This window comes from Pseudonaja textilis, chromosome 2 (genome assembly GCF_049901715.1).
Source record: "Pseudonaja textilis isolate UNSWEBS1 chromosome 2, rPseTex1.2, whole genome shotgun sequence".
NCBI lineage: Eukaryota > Metazoa > Chordata > Lepidosauria > Squamata > Elapidae > Pseudonaja > Pseudonaja textilis.
The window spans coordinates 209513651-209541571 of NC_141991.1; the positions used below are offsets into that span (position 1 = coordinate 209513651).

Consider the following 27921-nt stretch of genomic DNA (forward strand, 5'->3'; position numbering starts at 1 on the left):
GTCAGGGAACCCTCTCTGACATGGCTGGGGGCTCTGTGCTCTGGCCTCCACAAGAGAGGGAAGGATTTTTGCTTCGGGAATCCACTAGCAGGGGTTCCGGAGCTAAGCCGGTGGATTGTCTCCCTTGATGGGCGCAGTAGCCAAGACGGAGTTTGACATCCGCCTGTCGGTGTTTGAGCCAGGGAGGCGGGGGCTGTGACAAGAGAGGTTAGCGCACTACTGGTGAACTTAACTGAATGGTAAGTGGCGACGGCCGAGGATTCTGCCACGTCGAAGGTCAGCGATGTCCTGATGCGCCCTTGAGGGGATGAGGGGACATGCTGCTAAAGTAGACGGATCCATCTGGTCGAGGACCCAGAGAAAGAGAAAGCAGCAGAGCTGATCTGAAGGCCCCAGCATAGGCTTGGAGCGCCCGGAGGTTAGTTCAGGCCTCTTGTCCTCGGTTGACAGGACCTCCAGAGGATCGCGGGGAAGAAGGAGGGTGCTAAGCCGACAAGGGCTCCTCCCCCTCAAGGGTATTAGGTGGGTTAGAGGATCCTGGATTGGGGATAACAAACCCCTGCAGGGGGTCCCCGGTGGGGGACAGCTGTTTTAAACCAGGTCAGAGAAGCCGGTCGGAGTAGCCGGAATCACTTCGGTTCCCACAACGGGCTGCTTGAAGTTGCCATCCTCTGAGCCCACCTCCACGGAGGAAAAGCAGAGGGAGACTGAGATAACAGGCCAGGGATGCTGTCCTGGAGCCTTAAGGACAAGCGATTGAACAGGAGTGGCTTGAACCAGCTCACCAAGGAGGGATGGTCGGGGGTAAGACCCTCATCCTGAACATCTCTCCCACCGTGAACATTTCCAACCGGGGTGCACTGCAATGAGATGGCCCCAGTTCGAATTCTTCCTCCTCCCTGAATTGATCTAGTTACCTTCCTCGTCCCCCTGTTCTCTTTCTGGAGGACAGACCCTCTGTAAGGTACCTGACCGTGGTAGAATCCAATCCGAGCGGGGACCTGACCAATGGCGACTCGTGTTCGGGAGTCATTGGGAGGAAGCCGGGTAAGGAAATCTGTTGGAGACCTTCTACAACTCCCGGGCGGGTAGCCAGCTCCATCCATGAGTTCATTCTCGATTATATCTGGCTCCTCTTGGCACAGATCTGCGGTCATGAAGTAAGTGTGGCTTCGAGTGCCCATCTGGTCGGTGGACCAGGGCCTGCTGTCCCTGGGGAGAGCTGCACCTGAGGAGGGAAGAATAAACTGGAAAGAACGGTGAGGAGGGGGCTGGGGGCACCAAGGGAGACCCCCTGGATCGCCTGAGGAATTCCCTCTCCAATGCTTATGATGCCTTAAGGCATCTCATACAGTCATCGTGCTTATGCATTACATTGCAGTGCTTTAGAACTCTCTGTGGGCAGTTGACAGAGTCAGCATATTGCCCTCAACAATCTGGGTCCTCCCTCTACCCATTTTGGGAGGATGGGTCAGTCTCGAGCCCAGTGGACCCCGAGCTGCCAAGCTGCAGGCAGCTGGCTGTAGAGTAGCTTTGGAGTGTTGCCCTGACATCACTGTGTCACTGGGGCTCCTCAGAGGCCTTTGAAGTTTCCTTAGCCTGGCTGCGCAAAAGGTGAGACTTACTTGGCCCTCAAGGGGGGCCTTAGTTGTCATCTGCCATTTTAAAAGGTAAAGATCATACAGAAGAATAATAGAGGCGGTTGGCTCGCCTAGGATTCAGCCTATAACAGAAGGCTGGGTATCCTTTTGGCTGGTCCGCATCCCCCTTTTGGAATTTGATGTAATTAATTAATATATATATATATATATATATATATATGTATATATGTATATATGTATATATGTATATATATATATGATATTGTTATTATGATTATGACAGGGCTTTCCCATGTATTAGATTCCATTCTGTTTCATTGCATATGCTTAGCATGATAGAAGTACAGAGTCATTTGCCATTGTATTATTAACAATGCTCTGAGCATTGTTTATCAGTATGAAAATATACATAAATATGTATAAACAGGGAATATATTCACATATTATTGTTTATTTTTGTTTTGCTTTTTTATTTTTTATTCTTAGTTTCATTTTTTATTTTATTTCTTATTTTTTATTTCTTGTTTTTGTCACATGAAATCCGATCTCAATCTGTGCAACCCAGGCAAACTTATCCAATTAGTCAAATGAACGCCTGAGGCCTCTTTAGGCACTGGGTTGGAGAGGTGAGGCCTCCAGCAGCTTTGCTCCCAGGACACAACCAGGAGTACCAAGGGTGCTGCTCTACTTCGCCCTGAGCACTGCTGCGGAATAGCCAACGATATCAAGAGGAATAGAGGCTCTGAACAAGCTGGAGAAGCCTGTAAGGCGAGCTAGAAACATTCGCAGCGGTCATTGTAATGGAGATCGGAGAACAGATTAGCTCCCGACCACGAGGCAGCGCCCAAAAAGGCGGCTGCCTATCAGTCAAACGTCGGGGCTGCTCAGGGCGGAATTACACCCCTCCGGCAAGGCTAGGAGGCCGATAGGGGCGGCGCGGCGTTCGTGTGGGGGGAAGAACCAGCAGCGCTTTAAAACGCAAGCAATTAGAGCCACTAACAAAGAGCGGCTGGAAGCGGCAGGAGTTGAGATCGAGGCTGGGGGGGGGGGTGTAGCGCGAAAGCGCTCAATACCGCCCGTTTTACTCCCCCCTGAGGGGGCAAGGAACGCTCTCCCCTTCTCTAGAGACACAGCCAGATGCCCAGAGGCTAAGGAAAAAACAATTTAAGGCAAACCTTAAGCAAAAATGCAAAGTCCTGAAACGGCCAAGGAGGGATAAACAACGCAGCCTAGCTCTCACAGGGCTGAGCATAAACTGGGGGAACGCCTGGATGGAGCCACGTGATGGAGGGAGGGGCGTTCCTCAATAGTTAAACTCAGCCTACAATCAACACAGACTGAAGCACCTCCCACTCTCTGGATGATCCGAGCAGCTCGAAGGAGAACTGGCTGGGCATTCAGAGGAAGACCCAGGCCCATTCCCTCTTCATCCTTGGGCATGCAGGGAGGAGCAGATAAGGGACAAACGTGAGTGGCATGGTTTATGGGGGAGGAAGGGGCTGTGATCTCCTTCATGAGCTGCAGCTGAGAAGACTGATTAAAAGGACAAACTGTGCATGGCCAAATGCTGGAAGCAAAGCATGCATTCTTGTTGGAGCTAATCTGTGTTTTGGTTTTCTCCTAACTGTGGTTACTGCGTTATCTGGTAGAAGTCTACAATTAATCATCCTTGCCTGCTGTAGTAATTCCTTCAGTGTGGTTTGTGTTGGGTTTTTTATTTCAAATTAACTTTACTTTGGTGCGGATTACATTTACTCCCTCTGTAAACTGTTTTCTTTAAGAGTTTGATATCCAGCCAAGGATAATTGGATATTGGGGCCAAGTTGGAGGCATTAAAGGGACTTCTGTTTTTGTGACTTGGTTATTTTTGTGTCATGCCCCGGGTCATCACAGGCTTCCTTAGCTGCCAGCGCAGCTCTATCCCATGTGGCACACGTGGCCTAGCAAGTTTCTCCCTCTAACCCTCCTGGCTGGCTGTCTTGCTTAGCTGCCAGCGCCACAGCATGTGGCACTCTTGGCCTAGGAAGCTTCCCCCCCCCCCCACTGTCCCCAGCCTTCAGCATACCTGGCTTGCTGGTGGCAGAGAGGAAGGCGAGCTAGGACTGACCCGTCACCACTCACGACTAAAAGAGCAACTTTTACCCGAAATCAGGAAAAGCAGGCAGGCAGATTGAGTTGCTCATAGAATCACAGATTCACTTCAAGATCTGTGTTTCTGTCATCAGCTAGCTCATTCTGCACTGCTTCAGTCCTAAGGAAGATTCAACTCATCTAAAGATTAGCTAGAAAGCAAGAAATCCAATGATTTCCTGCTTTCTAGCTAATCTAAATCTCCCAGCACAGCAGACAGCTGATGGTCAGAAAAAGAAAAAATACCAATTTAGCAGGCAAGTTTGCCAGGTAAGGAGTGAGTAGGTGGGGAAAGTTCCCATGGGCCATATGGGCGGCGCAGCCTTGTGTTCCTGCGCAGACTGGATTAATTGCTTTGGGGGTGCTCTGGGGGTGACATTTCTCTGCAGACCACCAAAATTTTCTCATGGTCCACCAGTGGGCCACAGCCAATCGGTTGGCGACTGCTGTTCTAATCCAACGCCCTGAAGGGTGTGTGTGTGTGTGTGCGTGTGCATGGCTATCAAAACTCCCAAAACAGGTCAAGTAGCTCTGGGGAGATCAGTCATAAATTAGAAAACTTGCTAAGCAACCGGCCATTAAGCAAGGACCACTTGTATTTGGTTTGCCAATCACGTGGCCACCTGGCCACGCCCACCCAGTCACATGACCACCAAACCTTGCCGAGCTGGTCACATGGCCACCAAGTCACAGCCAGACAGTCACGTGACCAACAAGTCACACCCAGTCAGTCACATGACCAACAAGCCACACCCACAAATTAAGCCACACCTAGACAACCAGTTGTTAAATAATTTGAATCCCACCCCTGACTAAAATAAAATTATTCTTTTCATGCGCATTTCTCTTGAACCATAAGATTTGTTTCCTATTTCATGTAGATACTACAGTATTTTAATCATTAAAACTGAAACTCACACTATCTCAGTTCGATTTTGAGGTGCCTACATGTTTTCAGCATAATTTTCCTTTTAGTTTCACCCATATCTTCTATTTATATGACAAGTACATGACAAGTAAATAATTTTTGCTTTTTTATTAAATCTCTGGCCAGTCTGAAATATCTGATTCATATGGTTTTTCAGTTTCATATACCGTGCAGAATTAACATAAGGAATGCAGAAAGAGATTTCTGAAAGTATGGGGTTGCAACATTCATGCAAAAGAGTTGACAGGTTATTAAGATCTACCAAACCATGTATGTTTTATTTACATAGCATATTAACAGTTAGTATTGTACTATAGGACCATAAGTTAATTTTTAAAATACCATTCTTACTGAAATCCAGGAGTATTTAATTATCACTTAATTTACCTAACCAATAAATTCCATTACATTAATTAGCAACAGAGAGAAAAGTAAAACATATTTTTCATGATTATAAAATATATGTATTCTATTCCTAGAAATCCTTAACAGCATTCAAATACTTTGGGTATATTCTTTAAAAAAAACCAAGGTTTTTCCCTCCTGTTATTTGAGAGATGAACTGCTTTTCTTTTGTTCTATAATGATAGGAGGACCTTAGTTTGTCAGACAGCAGGCAACTCTATGATTTTTGACAAGAGAGCATGCTGTTCTTATGATTCATTTATAAAAGAAAACAGGTCATTCTGACATGACCCCAGGGCTTCCATAAAATGAACCAGATGGAACCAATAGAAGGTTTGCCCATATTTAATTCCCATTGACATACCTACCTTGATTATGAATAATATTAACCATTTATATAATGTATCTTGAATAGTGGAACCTTATGTTGTTTTGTAAGTTGACTTACTCTGCATCATTCAGAAATGTTCATGTATCATGATTTAATACCACAGTATCTAGTTTTTAGTTTATATGCAAGTATATACAAATATACAATATTATGCAATCCCCTCATTTTATAAAAAATGGTCAACTCGTTGAAATAAATAGCTGAATATATTTTCAGAGCAAAAGAATGTAATTTAAACCTTTATTTTTAAAATTATGTTTATTTTTATTCTTCTAAAAGTTCTAATTCTTACGTTTTAGATGAAAATATCTATAAATGGGTGAGGGAATCTCAAATCTTTCAGAATCTAGCAATTGTAGTTTTTTCAAGTTATGCATTCATGAATATATTCAGATTTGAAAATTAATACTTTAGGTTTTGCCACAAAAAATTCATTTCAATTGTTTATTTTCTATATATACCTGTGATGGCGAACCTATGGCACGCGTGCTAGAGGTGGCACACAGAGCCTTCTCTATGGGCATGCGAGCCATCTCTCCAGCTCGGCTCTGCCACACATGTGCACATTCCTCCTGCCGGCTAGCTGGTCTTCAGGTCTCTGCCACACATGTGCAAGGGGTGGGGTGCACATGTAGGGATTATGCTTGCATGCGTGGGAGCGGGTCACGTATGCAGGGTCACATGCACGAGAGCAGGGGACATGCATGTATGGGGGTCATGCGTGCATGCGCGGGGCGCACATGTGTTCCATTTTGGGAGCGCTTGCGCTTTGGGCACTTGGTGCTGATAAGGTTAGCCATCACTGATATATACAGTATATTGCTGGATGAATTCATCTATTACATTACTTAGCTTTTTTAAAATGTAACAGCTCCATTGCTTTTTTTGCTTGTTTCTTTTATATTTTTTTACTTTTTTGCCAGATTGTTTTCCAAATATTATATTGTAAGCTATGAAAATGTAAATGAGGTTACTTTTAACAAAAAATAGAGAGCTTTCATGGTATGATAACATACTACAATGCTGCTATACTTCTTATTGTGTTTTTGTTTTCTATTCTTTCTTTATCATCCTATTTCTCACTTACACTTTTGCCTGGATTTGGTTAACCGCATAAGATTGAGGCAATTGCTTCTTTTAATCCGTTATATCTCTTCTCTGAAAGAAATTCTGATATATGTGTAAGAGGACAACTGCTATGTTGATTTTCAATTATTTGGTAAATGCGTAGTAGTTATGGCCTCTAGAATTCCCTGTAGATTATTACATTACACATTCCCCCACCCAACCTGCACAAAAGCTTAATCTCTTTAAAAGACTCAATTTTAATTAATGCATCATGGTATGGAGCAAGGGATTGTAACTAAAGATGTTTATGTATTTCTCTGCAACATTTTTAGTATGAGCTGATATAGTTTAGAAATATTTGGAGATACATTTTTGAAAAGTGGAAGTAGAGATGAGTTTGAAATGAATTGTAAGTCTGACACAACAATATTTCTGTTTTATATTTTCATGTTAATAATAACATTTATCTCTAGAAGATAGAAAGTTGAGTTAGAAACTTTATCCAGACTGTAAACTGCTTAATAAAAGGCATGTTTTTCCTGATTGGAAAAATGTGACTTCCTTCATCTTACGCTTCAGTAAATTTTGTCAGGATGCCTAAAGTTGGCTGTATAAGCAACATATAAGATCTTATTTACAGTCACAGAGAAAATTAATTGCTAATCACTGCTATGAGATACTGTATACTTGAGCAGAATTTCTGCTAACTTTCTTAAATAGGGAAGCAAGGATGCTTGTTTAAAGGAAGTTAATTAACTGTGCCCTCCAGTGAACATTCAAAAACCAGATAGTGCTTTCTTCACATGCATTTCTTTGATTATATTATCTGTTTGAATGTTCAAACTAGTCATTCTCCAGTGTTACACTTCTTAACTCGCAAATATACATTATTTTGAATACTTAATTTGATATAGCTGACATATTAGAACATGTTCCATAGCAATTGTGCCAAGACTATAAACAAGTGTATTACAAAATTGCAACTGCTTTATGATGGCCCTGCCTCTTTGTGTCCTATATTGTAACAATGAGAAATTAGAAGGAAGACCTGTTCTGTGCAACTCCCTGTGATGCAACATTGGGATAGAGAATTTATTAATAAAGGTTGCTTTTATGAAAATATCTGCACTTCCCATAAAATATGCAATTTAACATACTCCCGTTTCAAAAGCTTCATACATGAACATTAATCAATACAATCTATGTATTTTCATATTTCTGTGACAGGTATAAATAGAATATATTCCATTATACTTACTTGTGTATGTGTGTGAGAAGAGATAAATTCAGCTAAATGTGGCTTTCTTTAGTATTCCGCAAAGCAGCTTCATTTTGTAATCTCAGTTTAATCCAACCAGCTAATTTCTGCTGAAGATGCAGAGAAAGGCAAATTATTTATAATTACCTCTGAAAGACTTCATTCCAAATTATCAGTTAGTTTTAAAAATAAACAAAATGCCTCTAATTTATTAAGTATATTACACTACTACCATTTACCCCCAGCAATCCTTTTAAAAAAATGATTGTGTGAATCAGCTACTTGGAATACAACATTTTTTCAGGATTTAAGAATACTTGTTCATTTAAAATAGAAAAATAAGGGAGTTTCAAGGAAAATAGTATTTTTATTCTCTATCTCACTTAGCGCAAATACCAGATCAGGTTTTTTGGTTCTAAAAAAAATTACTTAGAATTCCATCTCAGCCACTTTTGCTTTGTATTGGTGGTCTTTTGTGAACATACAAGGCAGTTAGGTTTTAACAATACTGAAGACATGGGACTTTAAAAAAAAAAATCCTGCTCAGAAATGTTAGGAGTTTGAGTATGGTATATGTCTACGACTTTAATTTTGTTTAAATGGCTTTTCCATTCATTGGTTGATATAAGCTTGAAAACCTGTTTGGTGAGAAAAATACATTAGCACATCTGTGTTTCTACCTAATCGTCACTGAGCTGTTCCAACTGGGTGGGGTAGAGCCTTGCTCAAGGTTAGGAGCAAAGCGTTGGCTGTTCAGACAGCCTCTGAGGCAGAATTACAACCTTTGGAACTTTGATATTATTTTGAGGTTAGTGTCAATATTCATAAATATAAATGTTTTAGTAAGAGAATGAAATGTTTAATGATGAGAGAAGAGAAGAGACAATCTCTGTAAGGGATCCATTGATTTCTTTACAAATGCAGGAGAACATTTTCCAGAACTTTACACTTGGTCCTCTTTCTTTTACTAAGCTATTAAAAAAATATTATACATGGTTTTTGTCCTGCAGCAAATTTGTTCTAGGCTCAAGAATTATTTAAGAGGTTTTTTTCATTGAAAGCAACAGCTATATAACATTTATGACTTTATGTAGGATTTATGAATACATGTTATTGGGAGAAGTATCTATAAAGCAACTCTGACTCTTAGATCTCCTTCTTAATACTGGGTGTTATAAAGTATATGCTGTGTATTTCTTCCTAAGCTTTTCTATTGGTAGCTCTTTGTTAACTGGTTTCATAAAAAAGTTTCCCAGTAAAGTTTAGCACATAGGTCTGCAGTAAGATTGATGGTCGTGGAGTAAATTATAATGTGTAACTATCAACAAATTTACAGTTGCAATTGAGGATTATAACAGGTTACCATAGTATTGATTATATTGCTGTGTGTTCACAAAATTTAGTTTGAATTTTACCATCTTCTAATTCCTGCATATTTTTTTAATTTTTTAAAAAAAGTCTATGGGTCTCCTGAATGCAATAGTAATCTATTTAATGGAATACAGGGGAAAAAAGTGGTCAAATCCTTATATTTATATAATTGTATACAGTCATGTGAAAAAGAAATAGACCCTCTTTGAGTTCTATGGTTTTAAATATCAGAACATAGTAAAAATCATCTGGTCCTTAGCAGTTCTTAAAAGTAAGTAAATACAACTTCAGATTAACAACATATTACATTGTGTCATTTATTTTACAAAAAGAAAGACAAAATGAAAGAGAAGCTGAAAAATGTGAAAAACCAAGTACACCTTATGATTCTATAGCTGTAGAACCACCTTTAGCAGCAATAATTTGAAGCAATAGTTGTCTGTATGACTTTATCAGTCTCTCACAGGGTTGTGGAGGAATTCTGATCTATTCTTTATAATTTGCTTCAGTTGATTAACATTTTGGGGCATTTATTTATGTACAGCTCTCAACATCCCACCACAGTATTCTAGTCAGATTGTGGTCTGGACTTTGACTGGGCCACTGCAACACCTTGATACTTTTCTTTTTCAACCATTCTGTTCTATATTTGCTGATGTGCTTGGGGTCATTGTCCTGTTGCATGACCCAGTGTTGGCCAAGCTTTAGATGTTGAACAGATGGCCTCATATTTGAGTCTAAAATAGTTTGGTGTACAGAAGAGTTTGTTTGTTTGTTTGTTTGTTTTATTTGTCAATTGCTTACAAGATAATAGATATAAGTAAAAACATAGTTATGAATACATGGATACATATAAGAAAAATAATAAAATATAAAAAATAATAGGACAGGGACGGTAGGCACATTGGTGCGCTTATGCAGACCTACAGACCTCTTAGGAAAGGGGTGAGGTCAATAGTAGACAGTCTAAGGTTAAAGTTTTTGGGGTTTGGGGAAAAAAACCACAGAGTCAGAAAGAGTATTCCAGACATTGACCGCTCTGTTGCTGAAGTCATATTTCCTGCAATCAAGTTTGGTGCGATTAACCTTGAGTTATTGTTTGCTCTTGTGTTGTTATGGTTGAAGCTGAAGTATTCATTGACAGGTAGGACATTGCAATGTATGATTTTATATACTATACTTAGATCAGACCGAAGGCGGCAAAGTTCTAGGTTTTCTAGGTCTAGAATTTTGAGTCTGGAGGCATAAGGTATTCTGCAATGAGTAGAGGAGTGGAGAACTCTTCTTGCGAAATATTTCTGGACTTTCTCAACTGTGTTAATATCAGATACGTAATGTGGTTTCCAGACTGATGAGCTGCATTCAAGTATTGGTCCAGCAAGTGTTTTGTATGCTCTAGTTATTAGTGTAATATTACCAGAGAAAAAGCTACATAAGATTAGGTTAACAACTCTTAATGCCTTTTTGGCTATGTAGTTACAGTGGCTCTAGCACTTAGATCATTAGAGATGAGTACTCCAAGATCCTTGACAGAGTTTGGATCATGAACAAGGTCTTGACTATTCAGCCTGTATTTTATTTTCTGATATATATTTTTTGCCAATATGTAGGACAGAGTATTTATTTGTTGAGATTTGAAGTTGCCATTTGTTTGACCATTCTGCTACATAGTCAAGGTCTTTTTGAGGGGTAGCAGTATTGTCTGTGGTTTTGAATAGCTTTATATCATCAGCGAAGAGAACACAGTTGCTCTTGATGTGATCACAGAGGTCATTTATGTAGAGTATGAAAAGAGTTGGTCCTAGAACACTGCCTTGGGGGGCACCACTGTTGACATGTACAGAATTTGATAGGACGCTCCCAATTTTGACCATTTGTTGGACAGGAATGCTTCTATCCAGTTATGCAGGTGTCCAGAGATACCGTAAGATTTTAGTTTTAGGAGTAGTTTGTCGTGTACCACTGAATCAAAGGCTTTACAGAAGTCTATGTAGATTGCGTCTATTGCTTTGCCCTGATTGAGTTGTGTAGTCCATATGTTTTTGCAGTGTAAGAGCTGCAGATTACAGGATAGTTTTTTCCTAAAACCAAATTGTTTATTAGAGAGTAGGTTGTTTGTTTCTAAGTGGAGGATGATGGATTGGTTAATAATTGATTCCATGACCTTACAGGTGACGCAACATAAAGAGATTGTTCATGATCGACTCAATGATTTCAAGATGTCCAGATCCTGTGGCTGCAAAACAAGCCCAAATCATTACCTTTAAATTACTGTGATTGATGGTTTGATTGAGATGTTTCTGCTTGTATGCTGTGTTTTTGCCAAAAAAGGGACTATGCATTATCCACTTTGGTCTCATTAGTCCAAAGGACAGTGTTCTAGAAGTCTTGTGATTTGTTCAGATGCAAACCTAAGCTATGCTGCCATGTTCCTTTTAGAGAGAAGATGCATTCTCCTGGCAACCCTTCCAAACAAACCATAATTGTTCAGTCTTTTTCTAATTGTACTGTCATGAACATCAACATTTAACATGTTAGCTGAGGCCTGTAGAGTCTAAGATATAACTCTTGGATTTTTTGCAATTTCTCTGAACATTACATGGTCTGACTTTGGGGTGAATTTGCCGGGACATCTACTCCTGGAAGAATGGCAACTGTTTTGAATGTTTTCTGCTTGTGAATAATTTTCATCACTGTAAAATAATGGGCTTTAAATTGTTAGGAAATGGCCTTGCAACCCTTTTCAGCTTGATGGGCAGTAACAATTTCTTTTCTGAGATCATTACTGTTGTCTTTTCTCTTTGGTATTGTGTTAACAAACACCTCAGTGCCGGATATCAGCAAACTCTTAAAACTTCAACTTTTATTGAGGTAGTTCACACTTGCTGATGATCAGTTTATCAATGGCACTTGAATAGCAGCATCTAGCTGCTACTTAGCCTCTTCAGACCTATAAAAAACAGTAAGCCTGTACTTAGTTTTTCATGGCTTTTCCATTTTGGTTTCTTTTTCTAAAATAAATGTTGATATGGTATAATATGTTGTGTTGTTTACGTGAGGTTGTATTTATCTACTTTCAAGAACTGCTAAGGACCAGATGATTTTTATTGTGATCTGATATGTTAAAGCATAGAATTCAAAGAGGGTGTACTTACTTTTTTACATGACTGCATATTAAATTTAGCTACTTTATATTGTTTTTGCATTTGATTTTGTATATTTTATTCATTTATCAATAATTAAGCAACTGAGCGGCTTACAAATATAGAGACACAGGTAAATATAAGACACATAAGTAAAACAAATTTAAAAGGCAGAGGGAGTGTCCTTAACCCCTCCAAGTGTTGCATGTCCCTCTTAAGTCCCTATGCCAGTTGGCATACCTCCTGAATGCCAGCAGAGTAGGAACTGGAATAGAGCTGTCATTTATATGAAAAAAGGTTGGATACTAAGATAAATTTTAAAAAGATATCATAAACATCCTGCAGCATTTGAAGTATAACTATAAGCGTAACCATATCTTTTAGAGCAATTGCTGTAAGATTACAAATTGGAATTATCAGCTAAGGATAGTTGTTTCACTATATTTTCTCTTTGGCCCTTGAGTTGAAAACAGATTCAACAGCCAACCATCAACACACCCCAGTCAACACCTAAACAGCCATTTACAATAGGCACTATAAATATCACACACAGACCAACACACTCATAGGAAATATGGGCAATGTTTGAGGTACTGAAAGTCACAATTCAATCTCTTGATGTTCCAAGATACCACAAGAAGTCATCTGAGGATCTGAACATCACTCAAAGGGAGAAGATGAAGAAAAATTAAATTATTTTGCCTGTGTTTTTCCCTTATTTCCTCCTCATATGTTAATCACCCTCATTAAGTTAAGTCCATTCCAACCCCTCACTGTCATCAAATAGCAATTTAGATTGGATTTGAAAGGGTTTCAAAGAAGTGTGAGATGTTCAGATATAATTTTACTTCTGTATCTACTGTTAGGCTAGGCCTTTTTTTAGTTTAGCTAACACTCTCTTACCAATTCTGTGGTTTAGGACCTTAAGAAAAATCTCTAGTTTGATCTACAATGAAACTTGCTCCAGGCACTGGTAACTTCTATGGACACAGCATTTCTCCTGCTTCCATGTTGAACAGGTGCAGGCCTCTTACGGTAGTTCCCTGTAGGGCATAATTTGCCTTAAAAAATAAACAACAACAAAGAAAACAAGAATTTTTAATCTGAACTTTGATTGATTCTCTCAGTGTGTATCTTTGTATTTGTGATGTTCTTGAATGGAACATCATTCCAATTCAGAATACAAAAGTCTTTCTTTGCCAAATGTGTTGGACTTCATTGCCCTTCATCTCAGATGCCATGATGGCTGTCACTGAGGGGAGTTATAGTCAAGACATATGGACCAACTGCTTATGAGAAGGATTTGTTAAGTATATTACATTCTCCTCCATGCTGCTGTGAGAGCCCAGGATGGGTATGACTCCTCCTGATGACATCATCAAACTGGGTCCGTTTAGTATAAAAGTAGCAACCTATGGGAGAACCCCCCCCCCCGTTTTGACTCAGCTTCTTTCGATTACCATAAGCTGGTGTCTCTAAAAGCAGTTTAGTTAGCAGCAAAAGTGAAAGCTATCTTCATCATTGGCATAGCTGTGCCTTCAGGAGAACGCCAAGGATTCTATGTTTTCTTCAACCGAGGGAGACTGTAAGTAGGGAGTAACCCTTGATCTTCCTCCACAGTCTTCCCTCAGTGATTTCAGCTGCCACGATCGTAAAGATTGCATAGGTGATAGCAGCGCCTCTCAGCTGATCGTAAATTTTCACTTTATTGCCGATTTCACCATCCGGAGCTGTTTACAGCCTAAGGAGCGATTTAACCCTGCATAGCCTGTAGCTCTTGCGAGCGGCCAATTTGGAGGCTTCTTCTTCAACCACATGTGGCGAGCAGCCATTTTGAAAGCTTGGCATCATCCCCCAAAGGCCAGCTTCTACTATTCATAAGCTCCTATTCAGGCTACTGCATAGAAAACACATAGTGAGGATCACTTCCAGCACCTTTGTGTCTGTTTATGCATACTGTGGATCAAGACAAGGCCCACACAGAGCCTTCAGGCCTGATCTCTCAAGGCCCCCAAGCTGGCAAAAGAAAGAGGAGACAACGCTCCCAGTCTGTTTAAAGGAAGGTGGCGGCCAAGATTAGGGCCAAAGCTTTGGGCCCTAAGGAAAGATCCCAGGCCAAATTAAAGGCAGAGAAACGAAGGCATGCAGCCTTAGGAAGGCAGTTCAACAAAACTATTGAGCAAATGAAGGGTCAACTACAACAGGCTTCCCAACAAACCAATCCTCTAGTTGTTCAGCCAGCTACTTCTAGGGAGAGGGAAGATACCTCAGCTCCTCTTCACCACTTCCAATCCTGGTCCCCAGAGCAACCTGAAATCCAACTAGGACCTCAAGACTTGAGCAGTTCAGGTCCCAACTTCACCCAGACTCCTTGGGATCTTTCTTCTTCATCTATCCCATCTGTGGCCCAAAGCACCTCTCGATCAAGACCAGAGGCCACTTTTACTCCAAGAGCAGCAGGTCTTCGGCCTCTGGATCCTCCATTGAGTGGCAGATCTTCTGACATCAATGAAGTAGTCTCCTTAGCCATCAGACAGGGTCTGGTAGAAGGGCTTCAACACATCTTCAGGCCTTCAGACAGACCTCAGCCTTCCTTCCCGGCTTTTCCTCTAGTGCAGATTCCCCAAAGGGGACTACCTCACCGTGTAGAACAAAGGGCCCATCTTACCTATGTGGAAGGAGTGGACCTCACTCAGGGAGAGTATGAGGAATCATCTGAGTGCAGCCCCTCCCCTGATTCTGATCTGGAAGAGGGAGAAATCTGGGACCCCAACCTCTCGGAGGAAGAGGAAGATCTGAGGCCTGATCAGCTTCCTTTGGCTTCCGTATCCAAATCGGCTTTATTCAAACCTCTCCTACACAAGACACTGGTAACAGCCCAGTTGTTACCCCCGAGCATCAAGTGGTACAATCAGGGCATGGGGATTCCCTCTTCTTCAAACCCATTGTTCATTTGGAGGTCCTTCCTTTCCCCATATTCTTTCTTAGTCAAGGAACAATTTGCCTTTCCCACTGCAGGCCCCCGGCCATCGTCCCAAGATAGGTGGTTCTACAGTGTGGGTCCTTCCTTAGCAATGGCTCTGGCAGTTCCCCCTGTTGTGGCCTCCTTCTCCTCAAGCACTCCAACTGAGCCTGAGGACATACTAAAGGCAGAGGATAAATGCTGAAGTGTAACCATCAAACCTCAGTTGAGCCATCTGGCCTTGATTGCTGCATCATTTTTTACAAGGTCTTCCATCCACTGGCTACGCCAACTTCAAGGCTGCATACCTCCATCAGACTGTAGGTCGCATCAAGACCTCAATAAGATCATAGCAGTAGCAGAGTTCTCAGTGGATGCTACCTTCAATGCCACCAAGTTCTCTTCCAGAGCCATGGCGTCATCAGTGGCAGCTAGGAGACTGCTATGGCTATGAAATTGGCAAGCAGAGCCTTGCCAAAAGTGGAAACTAGCTTCTGCCCCATGTACCAGTGAGAGGCTGTTTGGATATGCCCTTGACTCTGTTGTTGAAACAAAGAACAAAAGGAAAGTCCTTTCATCAACAGGAAAGAGGGCAGACTTGCTCCCTACCCCATACCGGTCTCCCTCATTCAGGCCTGAAAATGCTTCTTACTTCTCCAGACCTCAGAGAGCGTATTCTCAGCGTCCAAATCAACACCATGAGGCTACCTGCAGACAACAAGCTACTGGTAAACGGCAGGGGTCGGGGGGAGGGTGTCGCTCTTTCCGTAGCTCTAAATAATCTCTCGTTCTCCCCTCCAATTGGAAGTCATTTGGCCTCCTTTGCTTCCAAATGGGAAGAGTCAACAACAGCCTGGGTACTCAATACAGTAAGGTCAGGGTTACAATTAGAATTTCTATCACCATCCCCAGAAAAATATCTACTCTGCCCCGTTTCCCGGGACAGTTCACGAAGGGCACTTATGGAATCGGCCATTAGTCACTTGGTCGATATAAGGGCCATTCAACCAACCCCTGAATTACAACGTGGACGTGGGCTTTATTCTCAGCTTTTCGTGGTCCCTAAGGCCTTGGGGGGGTGGGTGGCGAGCCATTCTCGACCTAAAATTTCTGAATGAGTTTATCACATACAGGTGCTTCAAAATGCAGACTCTGCATTCTATTCTGGAGAGCTATCGGGAGGGCGATCTCCTCTGTTCCATGATCTCCTGGAGGCTTACCTCCACATTCTCATCTGGCCTCATCATCGCCAGTTTCTCTGTTTCTGTTACCAGAATTCCCACTTCCAATATCGGGCCCTTTCGGGCTCTCGTCTGCTCCAAAAGTTCAATGACAGTTCACCTGCCTACACAGCAGTAACCTAGGCAATAAAAATATAAAACCACAAAAAATCATTACATCTTGCCATTTTGAATAATTCTCAAACTTCCAGGTTGAACATTTAAGCAGCTGGTATCAACTGGATTTCACATTCTTTTCCATTCAGATCATTGTTTTCATTTTGAGATTGGGACTGAACTAATCCTTATGTTTAATCTTTATGATTTGTAAACTAACCTTTATGATTTAGGTGATTTCCACGAGACACTATACAAGAGGAGCTTATTCCCACTGATTTTACTAGAATTTGTTGGGAAGGTTGTTGAACTGGTGGTAGTGAACCAATTTAACAGCTTTTTAGAGGAAGTGGATTGATCAGGTTCAGGTTTGGGGACCTGGATTGGGATAGTTAACTCCTTCAAGATTGAACCTTTCAGTCGCTTTTTATACCATCAATCATGGTATCCTGTTGGACTGTATGCAGAGGTTGGAGATAACAGACAATGGCCTATAATGGTCCTGCTCCTTCTTCAGTGGTTAGTTCCAATCTGTGACATGAAGAAGTAGTGATTGTCTAAGTGGCCCCTGAGTGAGTGTTATTGCTTGATGTCATCCAACGGGGTAATATATCATGAGAATGCTGATAATATCTAGTTGTACATCACTGCTGTTGATGTTCTTTTCTGGTGCCTGAAAGCTACCTGGCCCTGGCTGGAAAAAAACAGCTGAAAGTGAAGCCTAATAAATCTGAGCTGCTGTGGGTATATCAGCGTTTTCTGTTGCATTAGAATTGTTCATTGATGGTCAAGAACTTGAGAGTTTGTTCGGGTTGGTTTCCTGGTACAGTTTAAGGTGTTGGTTTTAACCTTTCAAGCCAATGGTGGGATTTAATTTTTTTTTACTACTGGTTCTGTGGGCCTGGATGGGGAAGGATACTGTAAAATCTCCAGTCAGAGGTAGTATTTGCTGGTTCTCCGAACTACTCAAAATTTCCGCTACTGGTTCTCCAGAACTGGTCAGCATCTGCTGAATATCACCTCTGTTTCAAGTCCTTGATGACTTGCTGCCTAAGTGCAATGCAGTCTGCTCCAGCCTTTACTGGCTCTATCACTTAGATCAAGCAAAGAGAACTTATTACTGATCCCACATTTTTGGAAGGTCCAGGAGGCTAAAGTTAGAAGTGCTACATTTTTCCAGTGGAACCAATTCGGTGGATTGGCCTCCTAGTTTTAATTAGACTACCCCTCTTCATTGATGTTATAGAAGCTTTTAAAGATGGAATTACTCCAAAAACTTTTCCTAATTTTATTATGCCAAATTTACTTTTTTATTTGTTCTGTGTTTGAGTGGTGTTGCTATAACATTTTTATTGCTGTTATCAGTGAATGTTTTACTTGCTTTTTGTAACCAATCTCAGCTTTTAAAAGTCCCTAAATTGTGGCAGAGTAGAAATTTGGTTAATAAATGAATTATAAAATTTAAAAAAGAAAATGTATTAAATATTAATGCTGGAAATATACAAAGTAGAATTGTTTGAATAATGTTGTTTGTTATTCATTTGAAATTCCAAATTATGAAAATTTATATATAAATTATACCACTTGCATTGTCTCAACCAGGACATGTTTTATTGATTGTGTTTAATTTTAGCTCCATTTTATTTATATGTTACAGTTCCACTTAGCAGCCCTGGCATCTTTGAAAGGCGACATCGTTGATCTTAATAAGCGCTTACAGCAAACAGAACGAGAGAGAGATTTGTTGGAAAAGAAATTGGCAAAAGCCCAGGTTAGTCCATTATTCAACTTACTAAAATGGCCTTGGCTCAATACCTGAAGTATTTAAACCAATCAAAATAATTGTTACATCAAAGACATCAAATGTGACTTTACACAGATGAACATAACAAAATCTATCAGAGTAGTTTCTTGATACTAAGGGCATTGGGGAACAAAATTGTGTTATTTTTCTAAACAAAATAACATAATACATAATCAAGTTATTGCCCTATTCAAAGAGTTTGTATAGTTTATGAAAAACAACAGTCCTGCAAATATGACCAAAATTTTTCAAACCAGTGGAAGTGGTACATTCAGTTCAATAGGGTCTGCATATTTATCAAGTTTCCCACCCATTGAAGCAAAATTTCTGTTTGTAGAAAAATTAATTAATTTATAAGCGCTTGAAAATAGTTACCAGGATTCAGCATGGATTTCTGAAAAATCCAAGTCTTTTGCAGCGTCTTGCTAGACCAGCTATGTTTTACTTTCTGGTATTAAGCTTTCTTAATAGATTGTGGCAATATGCATATACTCCTTTATTTTAGCAAAACATTTGATAAAAGGACAGAAAATACTTGATTAGCAGACTGGGTAAGACTGGACGAGATGATATGACAGGTTGATGCATACAATAACAGTCTCAAAATTGCACTTGAAGAATATTCACTAATGACTATTTCATCATATTGGAATGATATTGGGTGTGATGCCACAAGACTGGATCTTGATCCTAGACTTTTAAAACAGTCTTCTAATGACTTAGGTAGAAGAAAACAAATGTCAGATGATACAAAATAGAGTAGGACAGTTAATACCAGAGAAGACAGAAGCAAAATTCAAAACAATCATGAGAGATTAAAGAAATGGCCTGAAAAATAACAATGAAATCAGTAAAGATAAATACAAAATTCTTCACTTAGGAAACTAAATGAAGCCACAAGTAAAGGATGGGAATACCTGGCATGGTAATAACAGTTATGAAAAAAAAGGTGAGTAGTAATGAGACGCATTGTAAAAAAAAAAAAAAAAAAAAGCCAAATGCAAAATTAGGCTGTATCGATAAGAATAAGAACAAATATTTCCTGTTACAGATTTAGGATGGTACAAAATATTCAGAAAATACTCAGAGTGGTTGCTTGTGAATAGCGTTTTTTTCTTTAATGCTACAAAGATGTGAAGAAAACCAATTTTAACTTTCAGTTTCTTTTTAGGAATTGTTCATCCACTACCTATTTATCTCTGAATTGATAATGTCAGACGCAAACAATCAGATCAGCACATAAAGGTTTCAGTTTATTGCTTTATTTCTCATGCCTTTACATAGGAATCTTCTTAAACGAACAGTTTACCCCTGGGTAAAACTAGATGGGGTTCAACAGCATTCAAGGGGGGGTTGACTTCATCGTCTTTTGACTACATAGACTTCAAACTAATTCCCTGCTTCACTCCTCCCCTGCTAGTCTTCTCTCCTACAGATTCAACTTTGACTGCTTTCCCAGACTATATTAGAATAGATAAACTTGACTAGAATACTTTATCGACTTGTTAATTTGAGAAACTAAAATTTGGCTCCACCTTTTTCATACCTTTCCTTGTTTTGTCATCACTATATATTTAGGGCTAACTTGCCATTTAAATTCTTCTTGTAAATGAACCTTGCAAAGTTCCTTCTTTCTTTTCCCCTAACTTTTTTCTATACCTTGTAAATGGTTTTTATATCACTGCCACTTGATATAGAGAGATCTTGGTTTCCTCCATTCCTCAGCACTAATGCCTGAGCTGCAGTCTTTGACTAGGTTTCTCTCTTGCCATCTGTGGGGATGATTTATTGTCCTACAGCAGAAACTTCTGACTGTTCTCAACTGGAATTTTATGTTGCAATTTCAGCTGAGTTTCTTTTCCTCCAATGACAGCTTTTCTGCTGCTGAAGGCCATACTCTGTTAGTCTAATACAAGCAAACTGCAATTGTAATGTCCTGGCCTTGGCTCTTCATCACTTGACAAACTTGCTCACAAAATTAAACAATCATTTCTTTTTCATGGGCTTCAATCTCTGCTAACTGGTTTATTAGCCAAAATCTACACTGAACATTGTTATGGACAAAGCTTGACTGCTGGGTTGAGTAACCCACTGTGCACTACAACTTATAGATTTAAGATGAAGAATTAGAATGATCAAAAGCCTTATTTGGTCAATTCTCCTTTATAATTGTGAAACATGGAGAACGTCTAAGGAGACTAAGAACAGTCTGAAGGCCATTGAAATATGGTTTTAAGAAGAATCTTGAGAATCCCTTTGAGTAACAAAATATTAAAGTCCTATAGGTGCCAGAGGGGGGGAAAGATTCATAATGACCATCAATTAAAGAAAACTTAAATAATTCAGTCATAGAGACATCACTATATACTTGGTTAGAAGGAACAATAGAAAAGAAGATATCACAAAGCAGCACCTACAATAACCATGTACATAACTGGATTTCTCTAAATTATGAAGAATTGCAAGAGTAGCATAGAGGGGATATGGTCATCCACATCATGGAAGGAGAAGACACTTTAACTACATTAAACATATTAATACACAGATACTCTTTAATAAAAGATTGTTAGTTAAAGAAAAAACATTTAATAATCTTCAATATACTAGTAATATGCATTTCAATATTTTTAAGATTTGTAGTACTATCATTAAAAATAGCTGGTCTGTGATGTGAATGTAACAGATAATCCGAGTTGGAAGGGACCTTGTAGATCATCTAGTCCAACCCCCTGCCCAAGCAGGAGACTCTTCACCATTTCTGACAGATGGGAGTCCAATCTCTTCTTAAAAGTCTCAAGTGATAGCGCTCCCACAACCTCCAAGGTCAAGCTTTTCCATTGGTTGATTGTTCTCACTGTCAGAAAGTTTATCATTTCCAGGTTATTTTATTAAATAACTAAAGTTTTCTAAATTCAGATTATTTCCAAGTATTAAAAATAATTGCTCAATTAAAATATTATATTGTGAAATTTGTATCTGAAATATTTGCTGCTGTGTTAAAAGACTGAGAAAGTAGCATGGAGTAACTTCTTTAAATGATTTAGGTTGACAGTTCCATAAAGAAATATGAATTGTTTTCCAGTGAAGTTAATGGGCAGTTACAGTATGTCATGGATTGCACAGTTACCTAGCTTAGATTTCTAGTCTAGTTTTCAGGCACTCGTTGTTTTACCATAAAATAATAAAATATGTATTTTGCATTCAGTTAAACCCAACAGATGTGTGAAGATTATTCCCATATCAGGATTATTAATCATTATCATCCACCCACTGTCATTAAAGCATGACCCAAACTACTCTAAAGTGGAAAAGGTTTTGCATCAGTTTTGTTCCTACTTCCTGCTTTGCTCCTACTCTAAATGAATTAACTGGAAAACTTAGCCTCCTCTTTTCTTTAACATGACACACCTTGTAAACTATAATGAATAATTTGATTGATACATTGAGTAATATAATGATCCAGTCTTCCTGTGGATTCATCACTTAAAATTTAAATTGTCTCATAATTAACTGAGTCTACAGAGGTACGGTCTTTCGTTGTAATGAAGCTACAGTATGTTAGTATAAGGTTTTATATCTAAAATGAGAGAACCCATTAAGTTGTTGTATCATTATCCTAAAACTGATAGGCTTTTCATTCTGAATTCTGTGATTCATATATAAAACTGTTTGTATAAGTTGCCATCAGGAATGTTCCAAATCTATGTTTTTGGTAGGAGTTTTCCTCTTCTTTAATATTAGGTTTGAACCAAAAATAATTTCAGTGTGGTCTATCTCACCAGGCAGGACACTTCTTTTTAGCAAGCACACTGAACAGATTGGCCTATTTTCTTTATAGTGAGAATGACATTCAGATGTCATTGCCATCTTTTTTTGCAGATCCAAACCATCCAGAAGTCAATCTTTTTACAACTTACTGGAACAGTAAATGCACATGATATTGTAGCAGGGTGTAGTTTGGAACCAGTACTGTACAGAAAGAGTAAAGTGTGATCCAAAAGTTCTAAAAATTGTAGTTCAACAGCATTTTAAGGTTTATAGTTTCAGTTACTTACTATAAATTATACTATAAATTATATTGTGGTGATGAGAATACATTATCCCTGTGCTGTGACTATGCACAATGGATTAACTTTGTTTTATTTAGTTAGTTCATTTGTATGGCAACCCAAATCAAACTATATGATTCTGGGTGGTATACAAAAATCATTAAATAAAAATACAAAATAAAAATAACAGATACCACAAAAGCAAACTAAAACAATTAAATGGCAATCAGAAATAAAATATATTGTATCTGACCAGCTGGGAACTTTCCTCATTTTGACCCAGGAGCCTGGGGACAGAGCAGGGTTTTAAATACCTTCCTAAACTTCATTTGGTGCTTTTTTATTTTTCAAAGACAAATAATTTCACAAAAGAATGAGATTCACACAAAAAACAGTATTATTACAGCTTATATTAATCCTTGATGGATTTTTTTTGTTAACCAGTTTAACTAAACCTAATTATCAGTTTTATATGTTTAGGAGGATGATATGTTGCAAAACAACATCTTGCCTCATGTTCCGTATTGCTTCCATATGACCTCTAAATGTTTTTTTACACTGTTTAGTGTGAGCAATCTCACCTAATGAGAGAGCATGAAGATGTGCAAGAGCGTACAACGCTTCGTTATGAGGAACGGATCACAGAGCTTCATAGCATTATTGCAGAGCTAAATAAGAAAATAGATCGACTGCAAGGAACTACTATAAGGTACAATGATAAATGTATTTATTAACAAGATACTACTGTGAACATACTTATTGGGTTTCATGAAAACAATTTCTCTTTCTAAATGTACATTCTTCCAGACTTTAGATTATAACATCAGTGACTGAATTCTGTATTCTGCTTCCTCTGTTCATTTCATAAAACCTCTTGCCCAATATTCAAATAATTTCTGAATATCTTTAAGTATAGCTGCAAGCCACCTATACGTGTTGGTCATTCTATCCAAGTCCTTAGCGTTTAATACATATCAAATAAGACAGAATTAAAAGTTCATTTTTTAAAACGCTTAAGCTTAACTATTTATAATAGGAATAAGAAACCTGAGGCCTTGACACTCTGTCAACAATCTTCTGGTCATTAGAGAAGATTATATTATTGATTACAGGAAATGAACTTGTTGGCAATAATCAGGAAGATTGAGAATCTGTAACACTCATTCCAGTAATTTCCATGCCAATGCTGGAGAAGAGGTTGCATGGGGGTTTATAGAGAAAACTCTGCTCCATAGTAGATCAGGAGCCTTGTAATGATAGAGAAAAGGTATTTTACTCCTAACAAGATTGCATTTCCAAAAATCCATTACAGAGTTGTTGGTAAATTGGCAGTGCCCAGATTTTGCCAGAGAACATGATATTGTGCTTTGCTGATCATTTTTGGTATTAGATGATTCTTAATACATTTCTTTAGCTTCTTACATCTTCCAGAGCTGTCTATCTTTGAAACATTAAGGCATCACACACTCTTGACTATAAATGAGTATTATTTATGAGTAGTCCATATTAATTTTACCAACTACTCTAATTCATTACTTTTATACAAGAAAACTCTTTCGTGTTATATAGATTTGTTGTCCAAGTCTTAAGCTTTTATCAATAGATGGTAAAACTACATGTACAGAGTATGCAAAATATATGGAGAGAAACATTTTAGTAAGGAAGGCTAATAGTTTTTTAATTCAGTATCATCTATGTATGTAAGACTTTGCAAAGCAAAGTAGGATCCATACCAAATTATAACAATAAGCTCTCTTAATGCAGTTCCATTTGTTATTCTTTCTGATTCATTCAGTGGACTTATATAGCTGCCTATCTCATATTCACGACTATGGGCAGCTAACAAAATACAAAAACCTGATAAAAATATATGCAAAAACTATAAAACCCATAGCGGCAGAAAAAATTATAAAGGCCCAATTGAACAATCAACATAATCAAACTGGGAGCCCATCTCTACAGTGCCCAGTTTCAAGCACAAAGTCATATATATCTTCAAAGGTCTTATGAAAGGCCAATAGGAAGGGACCAACCTGGTGTCTGAAGGAATGATATTTCAGATGGTGGAGTGCCGTGACTGCAAATGTTTTTTTTCCTGGGCCCTGCCAGTTGCCTTTCACTCCTGCTGGACTGAGTGGTACAGGTAGAAATGATTTAATGACTTCAAAAATTAATGTAAGCAGAGAGTGTGCAATGCAATGTAATATATATTTCTTCTCTAAGTAGTCTGACTTTGTTTAATGACAGGATAGATTTGGTTTTTAGTATTGTCAAAGATCTTTCAAATTTATTCAACAAAGCATATATGAAGCCACACAACAGTATGAGTTGGATAAGGCATTAACACTTTCTAATGCATCCGATGAAGGTGATATAATAATTAAAACGTCATGCCAATTATCATTTTGAATTGTCTTACAACAATGCAGTTGCTTACTCTCCAACTTCTTGGACAACATATTTTTAAAGAGGTACAGTTATGTACAATTTAATACAAGATTTGAAAGATAAACTATCTAAAATAGCGCTGTTGTTTTTTTTAAAAAAACACTTGTTACCAAAGGTTTGTGAAAAATTATCTGTAGCAAATTATATGATTTGTTCATAAACTGTTACAGCAAAAATCAGTAGTTGAGTTATTGTGGCAGAGTGGCTTGGGAGTTGTAATTACTGTAATGAAGTCAAATATATCATCATCTGCTTGGTATGCAACAAAATATATTGACTAAATTCCTGTGTTTTGGAATTTGAATACTTTTGGAGGAAACAATGAACTACAGCAGATCCAGAATGCTGTGACCAAGCTTCTATTGGGTAGGGTCCAGCCTCAGCTTCATGGGTTACCATGACTGATAAACATCAGTGTTTCTGTGTCAAATTTAAAATGCATGGTTTAATATAAAAATCTCTTTAATACTTGGGAACTGCCTACTCCATTAGTATATCACTCCAGTCATCATTTGTGGAGTGCTCCCCAAGTAGAAGCCCAGCTGAAATCAACCATGGCCATTGGTACAAAGTATCTTTGCCCAAGGGCCATGTTAAAACATAGAGTATAATCAAAACTGAGTGATTTTTGAATTTAGCTGACCGGGCAAAGAATTAACTGATGAAGTAAGATTTACATTCTAACTAGAATGTGTTTATAGGTTGTCACAGAAGAGAAGGTTGATCTTAGATTTTTCAGAGAGCATTATAAAAATTAATTGTAAAAAAAGATCTTGGTTAACAAATGGTAAAAGATAAATTTTCCAATTGCATCATTAATAAAAATACTAATATTCTTACATATTTGGTCAATGTTTAAAAATGTAATTCTTAATAAAAAATTAATAACAAGTATACAGAAACGTATCATCTTGATTTCTAGTAAGGAAAAATATTAAATGGCAATTGTTGTGATAGACCAGATTAACTTCCTGCTTATATGGCAAATGAAACTATAATGTTACCAAAGCTATAAAGGAAATAACAGATAATTAAGTTTTGTTATCTCCTTTTAAGTGATTTTAAAATTATAATCACCTATTGGATAACTGAACCAGTTATAGCTCAATGTATTTTCCTTGTACCTTTTTAAAAGGGTATCATATTGACATTCTTTCAAAATATTATAATAGTGGAAAGATACTTTAAATTATAATTCCCTTTCTAATGTTATGATTCAAAAGTTTTTAAAATTATGTGAAAAAACTTTTCCAGTTATATAGTGACCAGAAAGTTTTGTTATTGTTTAATAAATATTTTAAGATCTGTTCAGTATCAGATGATAAGTTTCAGTTCTTATTATAGATTATTTTTGTGATGCCATTCATTCTGTATTTTTCTGCCAGAATAAGGTCAATATTAAGAATATCTCATGTGGCTGACTTAGGAAATTAGAAGCTAACACCGATGCTTTGATAGATATACCATGTGATTAATAATAACATTATACATTGTCACAAATTGTCCTTGCTTACAATTTATTCTCCATGCATACATAATCCTTAACCTAATAAGCTCAAATATAGATGAGGAAATTAAAATCTCTTGGTTCATTAAGGATTCCCTATATAGTCATGGTCTTATGAATTTTTGAGCTCGGCTATATTGCTAAAGAAATTTGCCTATGATTAGATCCACATCCCTACTGAGATTAAAATGGGGAAAGGAAATTTGCAAATAATTCAGCTTTTTATAAGTTTTTAAGAGGTAATTATGGAAGGATTTTTTAATATGTGGAGTGATACAAGTTATAATAACTAGTATAGAGTATCTTAGAAATGTAAATAAGATCTAGGATTAAGTTGAGTCCTGTTCTTTGCATATATACTAGGTTTTTTTGCCAGGGTTATGAAAATAGTTTACCATTTTTCCTTCTAGGATTTTTTTGCATCATAGTATACTTATGAATAATTTAAAGAAAGAGATGGCTAAGCATTGCATTGTTGAATCTTTAATATGCTACAAAGTTTGCATCAAAAGATCTAATACTTCTATTAAAAATATAGGCATTGATTATAATTCATTAATGCAAGCAAAGGAGTACTGATACTGTTCACCTTTTAAAATCATTATTTTCCTATTGAAAAATTGAGCTAATAGGATAAATATCATTGCTGCTTGCTGTTTTTTCTTTATTCTGTGTAAAGTATTGTATGTTTATATAATTCATCAAATAGATGTTAGTTCAAAATATATTATTTTTATAAGTAGTAGAGCTTTTGAGGGTAAAGCCTTGTTTTTCATTTAACTTAACTAAAATAACATTTCTACATCCATTTATTGTGTTGTGGATTATATAATTTAGATCAGTTTATATTTGCCACTTTTCAAAGTATCTGAAATAATGACTTGAAACAAGCAAACTGTATTTGATTAACTCTTCTTAATTTTAGGAATGCTTAGCTAGCGAATGTAGAGGTGTTTAGCTTCTGCTCAGATCTTTATTGGTGTATGACATACACTAAACACTGTCATTTAGAATTCTGTGAAAGACTATCTTGATAGAGATAATTATATGCTTTTATGCTGTATATTTATTTTACATTATAAATTTGCTAGGAGGAAGATTTCTTATTGTTTCTTAATTTTCTTCTAATGAAAAAAACAAAATTCTTTTTTTTCTTTATACCCAAAAAAGATTTCCCTTTCTCCATATTCCTTAATATAAATTTATTAACTTTGCAAAATTGATTTGTTGCACAAGGGAACAAAGTCACCATTCAGATTACCAAAAGGACAGAAAAAATGGTGGATTGTTAATGTTCACATGGGAGAACTATCAGTGAAAAGATTTAACACAAATACTAACATCTCTTTAATTATAACAACTCTTTTATTCACAGAGTATTTCATACCACAGATATCAAAGTATTGTGGCAGCACTGATTAAAACAATGAAAGTTGGAAAAAAGCCAAATTTTAGATTGTGTTTGAAACCATGAGAGAATTACTGTGCACACACTGTTAGCATCCCAAATTAATTCCTT

General features: G+C 37.9%; 1 protein-coding gene across 3 annotated transcripts in view; it reads left to right on the plus strand.

Moving 5' to 3' along the window:
- The window catches only part of MCC (MCC regulator of Wnt signaling pathway), a 192959-nt gene that overhangs the window by 115423 nt on the left and 49615 nt on the right, over positions 1-27921 (plus strand). For all 3 annotated transcript variants that reach the window (XM_026720032.2, XM_026720052.2, XM_087926943.1), the window contains 2 exons: positions 18252-18365; positions 23014-23156. In XM_026720032.2, coding sequence (XP_026575817.1) covers positions 18252-18365; positions 23014-23156 — 257 coding nt within the window. The remainder of the gene's footprint in view (positions 1-18251; positions 18366-23013; positions 23157-27921) is intronic.